The 16,230-nt window shown below is 45.2% G+C and overlaps 1 protein-coding gene across 1 annotated transcript; it reads right to left on the minus strand.

Annotated features, from left to right (window-relative positions):
- Nucleotides 1–4,069: 4,069 nt before the first annotated feature.
- Nucleotides 4,070–15,986, minus strand: b3galt2 (UDP-Gal:betaGlcNAc beta 1,3-galactosyltransferase, polypeptide 2). Its single transcript, XM_086224294.1, has 3 exons — nt 15,829–15,986; nt 15,229–15,697; nt 4,070–6,467 (listed from the first exon to the last, which is right to left on the minus strand). The coding sequence occupies exon 3, from the start codon at nt 6,115–6,117 to the stop codon at nt 4,792–4,794; it is 1,326 nt and encodes a 441-aa protein (XP_086080420.1). The 5' UTR covers nt 6,118–6,467; nt 15,229–15,697; nt 15,829–15,986; the 3' UTR covers nt 4,070–4,791.
- Nucleotides 15,987–16,230: the final 244 nt, after the last annotated feature.

Consider the following 16,230-nt stretch of genomic DNA (forward strand, 5'->3'; position numbering starts at 1 on the left):
TTGCGGTTTAGAAACTTCTTGACAAACACCGAGGGTTCCGGCGAGTCAGACTTGAGGTGACCAAAGCACCTGGATGAGCTGGTGAACTGACACTCACGCGCTAACACAGCTGGACCTGCTGGTGACAGAACCGTCTGTCACGGCCTAACATTTGTCTTTGTAGATGGTTTTACCCATCCGCAGCAGAGACTGACTGTATGAAGTGCACCTCCACATTTAGTTCTGCTAAACTGAAGCAAGATCCCTTGATAATTGGAGCTGAAGTTGAAGAAAGCACCTTTGCTGTTCGCCTACAGTTCCTCACAGTTCACAGAAATAGTTGACAATTTCAGGAGAACATGCTAAGCAGTGCGAATGATGAAATGGAAAAAGTGTTGTGATGTTTCTCCGCTGACAACTGTTAAACTGTGGCTGATGTGAGGGCGTAAATTGTTACACAAATGTGTGCAAAATAACAAACAACGTCTCTTTGCCGATGCCTCCAGCATCAAATAATTCCCTCTTTATCTGAGATGAGCATCTTGATATTTCCATCCTCTGCTGTCTTCACCTCTCAGCTTGCTCCACCCTTAATACACTGCTGCCAAGTGATTAGTGGCTTGAAGTATGAGTGAACTTTACCCATTTCACTGCTCCCCTAACACAGTCACTCAAACATAGCGAGGATTAAACAGGGACTGGAAATGTGCGTCGCAGACCAAGCAGCAGGGCTGGGAGGCTGTTCTCATGCCTCCACGCTGGCAAGAGCCGTGGGCGGGAAGCGTGATGTTTCTGGTTCGTACATCCGTGAGTTCTTCCGTCCATCCCGAGCTCTTTGTCCTGACATCTCAGCAAACCCTTGAGAAATGTCTTCAAATTTTTCACAAATGTCCACTTGGACTCAAGGATAACTTGAGACGATTGTTGTGGTCAAAGGTTAAGGTCAACGTGACAGGCACAGATTGTGGAGTCAAACGGCTGCAGTGTGATATTTCTGGTCTAGTTCTTGTTCTTGCTCTTTCCTCTGTGTCTCTAGAAGCCTCTAGAACTGTAAAGTTGTGAAATTTTGTACACTGACTGGGAGTGTCTGCGTCCCCAGGAAAAGTGCCAGGCATTAACGCCAAATTTACATGAAAGGCAAACAATGGAGTCCCAAGCGTGGGGTCTACAATGTTTCCACACAGTCTTACTGCAACTGCGTTTCCGTTTAACTGCCAGGCAACTTTGAGGTGATCTGTGTGTGAATGAGATAAGTTTCCATCGGTTGGTTTGGAACAACTGAAGTCAGCTACATCATGCCACCCACGACGGCGGCGGAGTCACAGGGAAGATGGAGCGAGGTCTTAGGCTGGTTCTTGAGTACCGTAGGGGACATCCCGCTGCTGTCTGGAGACGGATATGCACGAAGACGAAGGTGGCGGAAACAGCTGATCAGTCCTGAGCTCAAGGTTCTGCTCAAAAGAGACCAGCTCACATATCAGTTACACCCAATCTGTGGTCTGTTGACATACATCTTACTATCAGCGACTACAGCCGCACTTTTAACATGATCAGATTAAGTTGCCATGGAGACTCTGCCCTGCCGGACTGCTTGGCCCCCTCATCACTGCTCTCAGCTATTTTTATTTATTGCCTCCCTCCGCCCCAACCTGCACAAACACACACACACACACACACACACACACACACACACACACACACACACACACACACACACACACACACACACACACACTCGCTTGGACTGAACGTTCAGTTCCACCTGGAGCAACACTGAAAGCCTTTCAAGTCGTTTAAATTGTAATCTAAATGTTTTGCTGTTAAATATTTCATATCCCCTGGGGACCATGAAGAGTTGTTCATCTTTAATTCATTTGTCAACACTTAACTTTGAGCGTCTTTATTTTCTGTCCATTAGATTTGAGTGTAAATGTATTCTATATAGAATTTAGCACATCTCCACAGTCCACAGGGTCAAATATCACCTTCATTAAAATGTTGTTTGTGGATTAAACACATTATTGACCTGATTTGATCATAATTGTGTTTTTAGATGTATGAATGCTGAGTAACAGCGCAGCTGACAGCCGTCATACCAGGAGAACCACAAATAGAATGATGAACGTCTCAGTGACGGGATGATGTGGAATTCTTTGGATCATACGTCCCCGAAACAAATGAAATTCAAATGACTCTGGACTGAGCTGCGTTCGCAAATCCATCAGTGACTTTATGTGTGGTTTCAACTCTGTGATTTACTCATAGTTAAATGGAATATAAGCAATGTGAGGCGCTCGGGAGCAGGTTAAATTCAAAACGCTTTTGAGCCTTTTCTTAAAGGCTTATTAAATTCATAACCCTCCGGAGTGCTTCACATTCCCCCAGTAGCATCCAACTAATAGGATCCACAAACTGTCACTTTGTAATACTGCTTTACTTGCACAGCACGGAAGTTATGTGCAAAGCGCTTTACGCAACTGGCGATCGACTGGCTGCATGTACACGCTCGCTAATATTCAACTATTATTCCAAAAATGACAGTATTCCGAATTTGACAAGGATAAGGATAAACAGCACATTTGAGTTGGATTTTTTTTTTACATTTGGCTTTTTTTTTCTCCAAATTTAGCATTTTTTGATTAAGATGCAGGATTAGGAGCATCCTTGTGCATGGATACAGCATATTCAGAATATGCATTAAGGTTTTGACATCACTTCCTTGCGTCATGCAGCCTCCTTCCTGTTTACGCTCAGATGTGAAAAGTGCTGGCTTAATGCTACAATGCAAAACATTCAAAATCATATTCATAATTAAATGAACATGGCATACCAAAGTAAAGAAGCAGGTGAATAGCAGTCAACATTAGCGTTCCTTTCATGAAGGCAAATTGGGAGAAATCCTAAGTGTAAAGTCTCACTGTGTTATCCTTGTGACAGGTGGAGCTCATTGGTATTGGCACAGCAACTTTACACACAAGTTTCTCTTCATTTTTTCCAGGCAAATATGTAAAGCTCTCGTTTACGCCATAGATACCTGTTCAGCCCGTCTCAGCTCATCTCAAGTCGCCTGCGACTCAGCTTCTCATTTCACCTGTGATGATTCAGTCTCATCAAGTTGCAGCGTGGAAACTAGAAGGTTCCAGATTGATGGTTTCAAAATGTAACGACTTTTGTGGTGACTTTCTGGTGTAAACTGGCCTTAAAAACAAACCATCTGCTCCTGCTCACCACCAAGCATAAAACTGGCGCATCTGGCAACGTGTCAGCGAGCATTTACCAAATAGAAAGCCAGATATCAGCTTTGAGAGTTTGAGGAGACTAAAAACCAAAGCAGGGGACTTTCCTTTTGCTGGCATGACCCCTGTAACATTTGTTGATCCAAGTCTGCTGGATGTATGCACCTACAGCTATGAAGGACTTCAGCATCCATTTTCTATACTGTTTCTCTGTCAAGGGTCACACGGGGGGGGGGGGGGGGGGGGGGCTGAAGCCTATCCCAGCGGACATAGGCTCAGTATCTTGCTCAAAGATACTTGGACATGGCCATCGGGAGAGAGGTGAGGATTGAACCAGCGACCCTGCGAGATGGCCTCTCTACCTCTGAGCCATGCTGCCCAGCATTTCAGCATTTGAACTTGATACAATACATTAATCCTGCCACCCAGGGGCCAACCCCCCCCCCCCCCAAAAAAAAAAACTTGACCAAAACAACCAAAAAATAGAACCCATTATTCCATGCCGGATTTGGTAAATCTCCAAAAGCAAGAGGGGGATTTTCCTGAATTTTGTTGTCACTAATATGTCAAAACACGAAACATTAGATGTTGATAGCGACATGACAATTGTGCCAAATGTCAAAAAAAGAGTAAAGCTCGAATTTGGATTCATTTTCAATGCAAAGCTGCTTTGGGTGGGGAAAAAAAGTGCTACCACTATTTGGTGAAGTATATTTTCAGGATGTGAAACTGTTGAGTGGGTGCAAATGCTGAAAACTACAACCCAAGACTTGTAATCTTTATCTCCCAGGCTATGTTTTGCACGTTCAGTGACAATAAAAGGTGCTCAGAGAAATCACACTCACAAACAGAAGACAAAATGACTTCATTACATTTAATTGTTAATTGACTCATTGCACATTTGCTCAAGTGCAGCGTTATAATCCATAAAGCTTTAAAAAATACAATCTCAGTCATCTCTGATGTGATTCTGAGTGCTTTCATGTTTATTTTTTTAAAATAAAATACAGAATATGACAGATAAACCTTCTCTGGTGTTATTTGATAAATCTGTAAAGTAAACACTGAGAAACAGGGTAACTGGTCGCCAAAGATACTTTCATTTAGGTAGTTAAATTTCAACATAATACATATACATTTCCCTTTGTCTGTGTAAACACATTTGTGTATTTTTTTTGTTTTGTTTTTTTGTTTTTTGATTATTCTTGCGTGTAATATACTGTACCCCCATTCGAGGAAACCCTCACACTAACTGAGGCATGAATTACCACCTTACTGTTGGCACCTGAATGATCACAATCGCCACATGTGAGCTGCGGCGTCTTTCTGCGCCTCCTCCTTGTCCCTGTGCCCTCCTCTGCCCTTTTAGGAATAGCGCAACATGTTTACAATACTTGACATTTTTTTTTCCTCAAAATAAAAAAATAGTTTGGATCATCAACTGTACACAATACCAAAAAACAATGTGCTTTTCCTATATAGTGTATAGTGCTGAGCTCAACATGCCCTCCCACCGGCTGTTACAGTGCGCCCGTCTCCCTTTGTTTGTTGAGGCAGGTGGTATTCACAGGATGCATCACGGAGGCCTCTCTCCATGAAACCGTCGGTGTCTGTACCTGCCGTTCTTTTCCTTGGCCACGTTGATGCAGGCGTTGTGCTTGTTGGTCTGCAAGTGGTTCCAGTACTTGATGAGTTCATTTGGATGGAACTGATGCGATGTGATGAGGTGGCTGTACTTGCAGCTGGAGTAAGACACTCGCCAGTGGTTGAAGAGGAATTCGTTGGGAGGTGGTGCCGGATCGATGCGCAGCTTTGCCAGACATATCCCCACGTAAACGTCCTCCAGGTGCAGCCTGCGTATGCTGAGAGAGGCCTGGTAGATTAGCTCAGCCATGTCCCCTGAGAACACGTACCCTGTGCCAGAGCAGAATATCGGGTAGCGCTCGCTCGGGTACAGCTCCGGCGGCATGTACCACTTACTGTCCTTGTTTCGGTTTGGTGCATAGCCTCTCATCAGGTAGCCAGTGAAGTACCTCTGCTTGGGAGGCAGCTCAGGCTTAAGCAGCTTCTGGATGAGATATTCGGTATTGACAAACATGTCGCTGTCCGTCTTCATCACATAGGAGGCATGTGGGCAGTAGGTAGCCACCCAGTTCATGCCCATTAGAGTCTTGATGGTGAGGTTGTAGTAAGTGTCCTGATAGTCCTGCTGGATAATGTCATGGTAAACACGGCTCTCCTCCTCAATGCTGCTCTGGAGGTATGTGTCTGAACTCTTTCCTGTGCCGAGCAGGAAGAGACGAACAAACCCCAGGCCCATTGCTACACTCTCATTCCCCCAAGTCTGCCGGATCGCGTTGCGGGCATCAGCCTGGCCGGGTTCCGCAGCAATGAGGAGGATGAGGAATGGTGTACCGTCCCTGCACTTGAAAGGCTCGTTCAGAATGTAGCGGTAGGGCTGAGCGCTGAGCCTCCCTCCCACACCCATCTCCTTCTGTAAACTGTTGTTAGTGCTCATGGAGTCCCCGAGTCCCATTACCCCCATCCTAACAGCCCCTCCTCCTCCCCCCCCACCTGCCTCCACCCCTCCGCCTTCTGTCTGCTGAGAGCTCAAGTTGAGCTGAGGCTTTGGTGCTACAATGCCTGCCTCTCTCCACAGGCTCCTCAGGGAGCTGCTCTGGTTGGCTTCTCCCCTGGGGCTGCGGAAACCCCTGACAGTGTAGGCCAGAGGGTTGTCCCGTGGCCCGCTACGTCCAGGCAGCCAGTCCTGGTGGCTGAAAAATAAGAAGAGGGTAAAAAGCAGAGCCAGTGAGAGGAGGCCCGCCACATGTGTCCGGAACAGTGAACGCTTGACGGTCCAGGTCATCTTGATGGGACAGCAGTGCCGCCGTCTCCACTGCATGGTGCAGGTCGGGGTCGTCGGAGGCTGCTGCGGCTGCTGCTCGAGAGTGGGCGGCGGCGGCAGTCACACACAGTCACCTGAAACATGTGGTTGCCAACAATCAGAAGGGATCTGAGCTGGCAGATGGGTGGAGGGTCCCAGTGGAGTTAGGGGAACGGTTCAGCCTCTCGCTGCAGTGTGGATCAGGGTTAAATGGGCTCCTGGTGGAGCAGGGAAGGCAATGATTTTCTTGCCATGGAGACTTCTCTGACACTTCTTTGGCAATGTAGACAAACAGAGGGTCATGCTCTGCGTCTTGTCTCCTTCAGGATATGATAAGGGTCACCTCCTCTGTGTTTTCTCTCTCTGGTCTGAAAAGAAAAACAGAGAAAACAGTCATGGCAGTAGGCCAAAAGCACTTCCTCTTCACTGGCACTGAGCCACATGTTAATTGTCTGAGTTGCAGATGTCTTTTTTTTATTCTACTTGTGGTGAGAATCAAACTTATTTATTAATCATTTTATTCATGGTTTGTTTTGACACTCAGAGTAACTCTAAATTAATTTCTTCCAGATGGAAAAGCCCCAATTAGAGCTTTCTTTGTCTGTCGCACCCGCTATTGTAAACAGCTCTCTTGGGAAGCTGATTTAAGATTTTGAAAAGGAGAAGTGGAGTCAGCGTGACAGCGTTGTAGCAGCTTTGATTGGACAGGAACGTAGAATGAGGCAGGCTCTGGGGATGGGGCTTTCTAAGGGGAGAAATTTGGAGAGCGTTGTGAGCATTTCAGAGGGGATGATTGCTTTGTAAAAAAAAAAAAAATCTCTGTGCTCAGTGGCATAGCACCAAGTCCTGGACCAGGGCTGTGCAATAAAGCTGCTACAGCAATAATCGTTTCTTCATGATACTAAACTGATATTCTAGACCCAAGTATGGATACTGTATCACAATGTATCAAAATAAAATCATATCCGGAGGACCTTGCCAACACCCAGCCCTCATCCTGGACCCTGTTCCCAGTCATTCTGTGGGATTTTCGAGGGCCCTCCTCCTTTGGGAGCATTGTCAGTCCCACTTTCCCTCCGACTACTGGCTGTGTGGTTGAAAAAAAGGCACATCCAGATGTGTGGATAATCCCTGAAGTACAGAAGACATTTAGAGAATAAATTAATCTTCCAGTAAACATAACGGACTAAATGAGTTCATTTTTCAATTGCTTTAGACAACAACAGCAGCTTACAGTATTTCTGAGATCAACATAAACTCACATTTAAGGCGGTCTAAAAATAGTGAAGAACAGAAAATAGCCTAAGAGTCTGTGTGTCGATGGGCACAGTGAGATGGCAGTTGCCTCTTGCATGTCATTACCCAGCTCTACGCCAGGGGCAGGAGTGTAAATTGCAGGTTCAACATGGTGCTGGCTACTCTGAGCCGCTCGGGCGAGCGAGTGTCATCAGCCCCCCGCTGTGCGTCGACAGCAAGGGAGGAGATGCATCTGTCAAAATGAGTTTTCAGGGTCCAGCAGGCAGTGGTGCTGAAGCCTGAGCCAGCCTCTGGCGATAACAGCCTTCACCCGCCATTCACCTCTGGCTTATCAATGCTGCCTACTGTCTAGCTGAGACCACCCAGGCTGCTCCGTCTTCAACCACAAGCAGGCTTAAAAACGGGACATAAGGAAACATGCACATGAATGCTCACATATGTAACGTGAATGACTGCATCTGTTGCCCACAGGGAGCTATGCATCAAGGGAGGGCAATCACGTATGTGCACATTGATTCACTAACTCGCAGAGGGAAAAAAAAGAAAAGCAGTGTGCACAAGCACAAAATTGTCTGAGCATCGTGTATAATCAGTCGCACACAAACACTGCTAATGGATGGACAGCAAACATACTGCAATCACCCATGTGTGTATCGACTCACACGAAGGATTCATGTGCACATCGCACATAATCACATCCACATGGTATTAACACACACACACACACACACACACAATCTCCAACAGAAGGTTACACTAGACGAGTGAATATTAATGTAGCAGCAGTGCAAGTTTACATCCTTCCTTCCTTCCTGCGTGTGTTCATTTACACTGTTCCCGTGGTGCCTTTTGTTTATTTGTTTTCATGTTTTTAATAATGTGCAGATACCAAACAACGGAGCATTATTTTTTGCAAAGGGAACATGTCGGCTTCGTGTGAGGCAGATATTCTTCCAATTTTAATTTCCTGCTGTGTTTGCTCATTCATCATGACAACTTGCGAGGAAAACGATAACCTTTCCAGGCAAGTGTGCTTACCCAGCGTAAGCAATTACAGGAGAATGAGAGGGGCCAGGACCGGCTTTGTTCCAAAGGTTAACAAACATTACATCCAAGCATATCCATTGCTTAGGAGATTTCTGCTGTCAGCTAAATGAACATCTAGGCACTGAGAGTTGATGAAGTCTGCACACACACAGGGAGGCACACACAGGACAAACCCACCCACTCGCACACAGACGTTTTCTTTTTCTTGAGGAGATCAACTTCATTTTCACGTTTTAGCAGCTGCATTTAATTTACCAATACCTCTCTATATTTATTCATTTCCTTGCCGCCATCAATGTCACTTCTATGCAAGCCAATTAGTTACACTTGTGCTAATTAAAACTAAAGCAATTCTGCAGCGGTCAATTATCTGAACGAAGGCTAGGAGTGACACAGTTACATTCAAGGCACATATTATATTGTTTTCCACCATATTAGCTTGACACTTAAAATGAAAAAGAGAGAAAAATGAGTATTTTTTCCTATATTGAAGTGTGCAATTCTACAGTCGGTTTCCTTTGTTTTCACGCCTCCTTCTGTCAACAGTAGCGGAAAGAACTTCGATGATGATGAGCATGCGGCCTTGAGTGATCAGAGCAGTGGTGCACTTTATGGTAGGTTCAGAGAGGCGGTTCCCTAAAGATAAACTGAGTTATACTGCAACAAGTGTGGCAGAATGAGGTTTCTTGTTTCATTGAGAAACACTGCCTTGAACCAACCGCTCTTACTTAACCACATTTATGACAATAGTGCTGAGTCATATGGCCTCAATCTGTGTGGAAAAAAGAAGCAGCAAAAACATGGTGCTTAAATATGTTCCCTGACAAAGGCAATCTAACACTTGTATAAGGGAATAAAAAAACGACAGCGAAATGTCTCCCCCCAGCGACTATTAACGTTCAGCTCAACACAACACTGAAACTGTTTGCGTCTGAGGACTCGTCGCTCCGACGGTCCGTGACCTGACCGGTGAGGTTCTGTGCTGTTGGGTGGCCCTTGGTTTTAGTTAAGGATATAAACGATGCAGGTTCAACAAGGTTGTAAGCAGTTATTACTCAGAACCAATAATCTTATTGATACTGCCGTTACCAGCGGGTCCTACATGCAGCAGCTGCAATGAGGCAGTAATGAAAAACTCCGGGAGACCAGAGGATTGACAAACATGAGGTTGGTACAAACAGGAGAAGGGCCAGTCAGGAGTGAAGAATCGCTTTCCCTCCCATCAGAATTTCAGACTACTACTTTCAAAGCCAGTTCAAACAAAACCACAGTAAAGCTTTTATGTCACTGCGCTGGAAGTGATTTTTAAAGGCAACTGATCCAGGATCATTCCTGACAAAGCAGACATAAAACCGAACAATTGCATCAAGTCCAAAAAATCTGTATAAAACCCCCGAGTACTGCAATCCAAAGAAGCTTCACTCACGTCAAATCTGTCATGAAGTTTGTGTGTTTGGTGCTTCATCACGGGAAGAATACAGTCGTTACAGCCAATCAATAGAGCCAGCAGGGAGCGAGGAGGATGGCCATTGTTGGAGCCTCTGCCCTGGCTCACCGCTCATTGTTGGCGGTTCAGTTGGAGCCAAACGCAGAACTGAAGTCGGGAGAAATATCTTTAGAAATGCTATTATCAAGTATACTCTCTCTTAGAGATCTGTCTCCCCATTGCTTCCTTATTGTGTTGCTTATATTAGCATGGAACATCTGAAGTAGTTTTGTCTCCATTGTGGCACAGCAGTGACAATGAATTTCATATGTGCTTCTGTTCTCTCCTGGTCATAGCGGGCTGATGGTTAAAAAAAAAAAAGAACGTTCCAGGGATTTTGTTCCTGGCCTTTGTTAAAGAGGAAATAAAGTCAACTTTTAGGAAGTTGGAGCCTCTCCCTGGAGTGCTGATGGAGTCACATCTTAAACACTCCCCCTTCTGGTCACTGTCCTCTCCCCTGTTCAGCCACACTTCAAAAGAACCTGTCATTTTCTGACCGTTGTTTAGCGTCTGATTGCAGTGAAGGGTTCACAAACCCTGCGACAACACAGGAAATGAAGGTGAGAGGTGGGGTTTCACTCCCCCTCTTTCTGTCTTTTCCTTTCCTTTTGATTTATTTGACCAGCTGGTACTGTAGCTCCCCCAGCAAAGTGAAGTGTGGCGTTTTACTCATTTTGTGCAAATCAAATGTTTCCTGAAAACAGGGAGAACTAAGACTGCAGTCCAGACCGCCGCCAAGGTCCATGTGAAAAAAAGGAGAAAACTTTTAGTTGTTTTCTCTTAATCCTGCTGGAAGACAAACAGAAACAAAAACTCGACCTCATTGATGGGAAGTAAAAACTAAAACCTGCATTTAATTTCCCAAACAAATGAGTAAGCAAACAGCTGCAACCGGAGTGTCAATCATAGGTCTTCCTGGTGTCTGCTAAGGGGGACGTGTTCCACACGTGCACAGCTTGCTCATAATAATGGTGTCTCATGCAAAGAGAGCAGGAGCTGCTTTGTCTTTTGTTTGCGAGCGCATGCAGAGTCGCAGCCAAGTTTCTGCTACGCGGACATTCACACGGAAGCACCGCACACGCGCCGACCCACAGGACCCTCGCAGACAGTAAAACAGAGGCTTCAGTTGAAGTGAATAAAAGTAAACCGTGTATCGAACGACTGAACAGAACAATAAAAGAGCATCTTCATTTACAGGTAATGGTCACTACTAATATCATGCACCCTGATTAATATGTCCACTGGTACAAGTTCATCAAATATACCAGATCTTATTAGATGTGATTTATACGAGTATGACCAAGAAAATATGGCATCTTTCATTTTACCCGTTTAGACTAAAAATGCCAAAGAAACAAAAGCAAAAGTTGTATAAATAATCTAAAACCTGAGAGTTTTCTTAAACCTGTATTTCTCTGCCTCCGTGTAGAATGACTTGTTTTTGTCCTGTAAAGTTATCAAATATCGTTTAATGTTCAGTGAACACCTCAAATGCCGGGAACGCCACATCAGGTCTTAGAGGGAGAAAGAAGCTTCTGGGGCAGTGTGTTCTGAATGACATTTCACCAAAGAAAAGTTTCAACAAATAAAAACAAAACAAATTCCCCTGAATGTTTCGAGGTTGAATTTCGATGTTAACGCTCCATTACAGTGTTTAGTCTCATAATAGCACTGGAGCAACTCAAGGTTCCACCACGTGCACTGACCAAAAACAAAAAGAGTAAGGATGGCTACATTATGATTGAGCTGCTCTTTTTTGTCCTAAAGAGTTCAACTCGGTTTTGAAGTAAAAGCAGCTGTGACTTTGCGAGGCTGACTCACTTCCATGTTATTTCCATGTCCTTTGCATGTTGAGGTGTCACTCTGGTACAGACTCTCTCCTCTGCTCCCACTAAACACTGAGCTCACACGCTCGTACAACTTCGTGGAACATATTTCACGAGATTAAAGTCTCCCCATTTTATCAGCTGCATCTGAATTGAATTTCTGGTGCTCAAAGGAGGAAGAAATTAACTTGAAAAAAAATATATAAATCATATGTTTACACAAGAGAGCAGCAGGATAATCCAGCCAGTGTCTTTTCTCTTGGCTCTCTGCTGTAAACCAGAGAGAGTGGCCGAGTGTGTCGCTGACCAGATGAGTGACACTAGATGCTTGCTCTGTTTTTGATCACCAGAGGCTGGTTCGATCTGGGCCAGGCCACTCGAAGCCCCCTGACATGACCGAAGCTGCTCCTTAAAAGGGTCATTTCACCCAAACTAACTGACGAAAGTAAACACACTTCACCTCTACACTTCTCTCTCCAGCGGAGCCAACGTTTTATTCGCCCCCATTTTTTGGGGGAAAGGTCTAACTTGAGTCACCAGAAGAGAGAGCTGGCAACATATAGTCTCAACATTTCTGCCGCAAATTATTCAGAAACAGTTCCAACATTCTATTTTATTCATTTTTCTACCGACTGTCTCCGGCTTCTGTGTGAGTTTGTTGATCTGCCGGATTAAAGTTAGCTCGTGATAGACAGATGGTTCATGAAATTGCCAAAAAAAAGGCTTTTTTGAAAGCGTCTGCCCTTTCCCAAACCGTTTCTACACTTTTATCTGGCAAATCAAATACATATACAAAATCAGAATCAGTTGAAGTATGGAAGCAAATATGATGTTCTTTCTGTTCAACAGTAGAACGTCATCCCCCAACACTGACAGTGCAGCAGGGCGTCCCACGTCACCACCAAGTGAACCGAGGCAAATCCGTCTCAGTTGTTTTCTTGATGAAATTTGTGTCTAATTTGTCATTTACTGCTGTTTTTCAATGCAAAACAACAACGAGCCAAGCCTGTGCTTCTCAACCTTCCTGAGAAAAATCAACCCTCCCACGTGTGTCATGCAGTTTGAAATTAAAAACAAAAAAAATCCATTCTGTCTTGAGTGTTTTAGATTGAAATATCTGCGCACAATATGTGTAGTTCTGGCTTAAAAGAGCAATAATGGAATGAATTAAACTGATGACCTGATAGAGTAGAATAAAAAAGAACAGCTTTACAGTTTTACTGGCTTTATTGAAGACCTGTTTTCATAGTTTACTAGTTTTAAAGAACAGGAACACTTTAATTCTAACTTACTCAATAAGCCAATATCCCTGTCACAGGTAGGAGAATGTAAAACAGTTCCCAGGCTATTCTTTTTTAACACACAACCATGTGGGGACCCCCAGAGATTGCTTTGCTACCCCCGTGGGGATCCTGTCCCCCAGGTCGTGAACCGCTGATCTCATCATTTGATTTGTTCTCCTCAGGGCCGGCATTTCATGTCCTGCTCCTGACGGGGATTCCCAGTGATTCCCTACTTTTTGTACAGTTTGGCTTCTATTCATCATCTATTAACATATTTATTTAAGTTCACTCATAGGAACATCATCTCTGGAGCCTCGTGTTGGGGCGTCTTCTTCGGATGAGGGTTCTGGGTTCATTTGTCTTTTCTTTCTGAGAAGCACTTTGTCTTGAATTTTATTTTATTTAAAGTACTACATAAATAATTGACTGATTGATTGTAGTTTGGAAAAAGAATCAGAGCAGATGAGTCCCAGGTAAGAGGGCACTGTTGTAACCAGTTACACTCCCAGTTACACCCCCATGTTGGCAGCAGTGAATACTGGGACGTGATTAAATGAGCCTTGGTGTTCCTGTCACACATTTCCTCAACGTGGCCGAGCAGTCGCCACAAGCAGGCAGGTCGGGACCTACGAATACATGACGCTGCAGAGGGCGGGTCCGATCTTGACCGAGTTAGAGCTCACGCCACGGTGCCTCCCTAACAAACTACTGACACGTCAAAAAAACACATGCAGCGTCTGATTTCGTTTCAGCAGGCGGTTAAACCATGTCTGATTGTATGTGTGACTGCGCAAACGTAAGAATGTAATGTTGAGGTCTGGCAGCTCTGTTGGTGTCTGAGACATCCACTCCAAAATAACAACGGAGAAGATGGTCGTAGCTACTAAACAGAAACATGTTTTATATTCAGCATTTTCCCGCCAATCAAGACCTGTTTTTTTATCTTTATTCTAAAGGCCGCTACTTCGGCCGTGCTGCAGCCCCCTCGGGAAGCTATTTCCTGCCTTTATCCAATCATGACTTTTTTACTGAACTTTCTAAGAAATGCTGCTGGGAGCTCTCTGCACTTTATTTTATGTTGAAAAGTTTTACGACAATTAGAAAATACACTTGAGAACATTTCAGCTAAGTTTCTTGGTTGTGTTTTGTTTTTTTATTTCAGTTTTGTCTCCACGATTTGATTCTTTAGCAGCAGATGTATGTTATACATATCATTCACGTGCCGACAAAGGGAAAATGTTATTTTATAACGCATGTAGAACGACCTTTCAAAACAAAAGTCCACATAATGCAGAGGTCCACACATCCAAAGATGATCAGCCGCTTCAAAGTGAACTCAGAACTAGCGGAGACCTGAGGGAAATAAAGCTTTGGCAGCACCGAGTTGCTGTAGGCTAGTGAATTTTACACGACAGTGATTTTCCTGCGCTCACTCAGAGTGATATCCACTTCTTCTCACCATGCTGCTGCCAACTTTTACCACTGAATTTAATTCTGGCTGTATTTCTGCTTTACTTTGTTAATAAAAACCCGCCTCTTAACTTCAATCATTTCAGGGTTGTCGGTTCAACCGCCACAGTAATAAATTATGAGGTGGTTTGAAAATTAGACCCTATTAAAGTTTCATGATCTAGCGAGGCAGAGTGAACGCCCAGATGGCGAGCCGGGCTGCTATTTTTTTTATTTATTTTTTATTGTCCATCTCAGCAGTTAGCATCGGCTTCACTGCCAAAAAGCTCAGGGAACTGGATGTGATGAACTGGATAAAAAGCCTTGTTAATTGAACTGGATCAATGGAAACTCCCGGGCCTGGCCAGCCTCCTGGCACATATAAGGAGGGGTTTCCTAAACTTGATATGATGTAAACTAACACAGAAGCCATTGATTTCATGACAGTGATTCACATCTAGAAGAAAAATGCCTCTGCTCTTGGCAAAGGTGAATGGAAGCTGCCTCTGATGGAAAGTGTGGTAAGAGGGAACTCAAACCATGTTTTGGCAGGGGTACACCTGCCTTCAACTACTGCCCCAGGTTTCCCTGCAACACTTCTGGGAGCCACTTGGGGTCCAAAAGGTGCCTGATGGGGGGATGTAGTTTATGGGACACACAGGAAGGGCAGATGGATTGATATTAGGAAGGGCGACTGGGAATGGTTGGGTGTAATGGTGGGGAAAGGAGGGTGGGGAAGGGTAAATGAATAATGAGGATGTGGAGGACTGATGCTGCGTACCTCCTCCTCCTCATGTTGCTGCTGCTGCGGCTTGCAGGGCTGCGGTCGGCTGACAGAATGTGTGCGCACCGGGGTCGTTACCCGCCATCCTTTGGGCTTTAACGCCTCTCCTGGTCCAGCTTCCTATCCTCTAATCACAGTGACACCTTGGCTGTGTCCCTGCTCATCCTCGTCCCCGCAGGCTCAGCCAACCCGCAGGTTTCTGCTTCTCCTGCTGCTGCTGCAACTCCTCCTCTCCTGCGCTCCCGTTACACCACAGCTGCCCTCTACCTCACTACTTGATTTTGCCTGTTGTTCTCCGGTCTTATCCAAGTTCGTCTCCCTTTCCAGAGGCGCTACTTAACGCACAAATGTAAGACAAAGCACCACAGCATCCACACTCGCAGTCCGGTCCCCGGGAAGGAGGCAGGGGGAGACGCGGCGATACAGCAGCAGGAGCGCGGCTGCTTCCTTCACAGTGCTCGGCTGGCTGGTGAACAGGGGGAGCGCAGCGGAGAAAAACACGATAAGAAATTCATATCCACTCCCTCCTCTGAGTCCAGTCACTGCCAAAACATGTTTTCCAAGTACCGCGGGACCAGAAACATCATCTACTCTCACCTCTCTGCCCTGGACTGACAGTCCGCTGCTTGTTTTTCTGCTCTTGGCTCTTTGCTCCGCTCCGCCTTGGACCGACCCCTGTCGAATCTCCCAGCCGGGCAAGGCAGCTGCTGGCCCGTGCAGGCTGGCTGTCAGACACCGCTACACTGACGGAACTCTCGCACGTCACTGCATTCTTAGCGGACCTTCTCACGTGACCCGACGTGGATGCTGCGTTTACTGAGTGTTGGTGAAAAAAAAAAAATCTATCACAGGCGCGCGCACACTCACACCAGCTCGTGGGTTCAAAGCACACAATTATAGTGGTGCTCTCTGCTGCCCACACCAGAGAAAATGCTGTGGCCTCGAGATCCAAGTTGTTCCATCAATTTTATTATCTTGAGATCACAAGATACAACTTAT

The sequence above is a fragment of the Aulostomus chinensis genome, chromosome 14 (assembly GCF_037954235.1).
Source record: "Aulostomus chinensis isolate RoL2024-O1b breed Wild chromosome 14, RoL_Achi_v1.0, whole genome shotgun sequence".
NCBI lineage: Eukaryota > Metazoa > Chordata > Actinopteri > Syngnathiformes > Aulostomidae > Aulostomus > Aulostomus chinensis.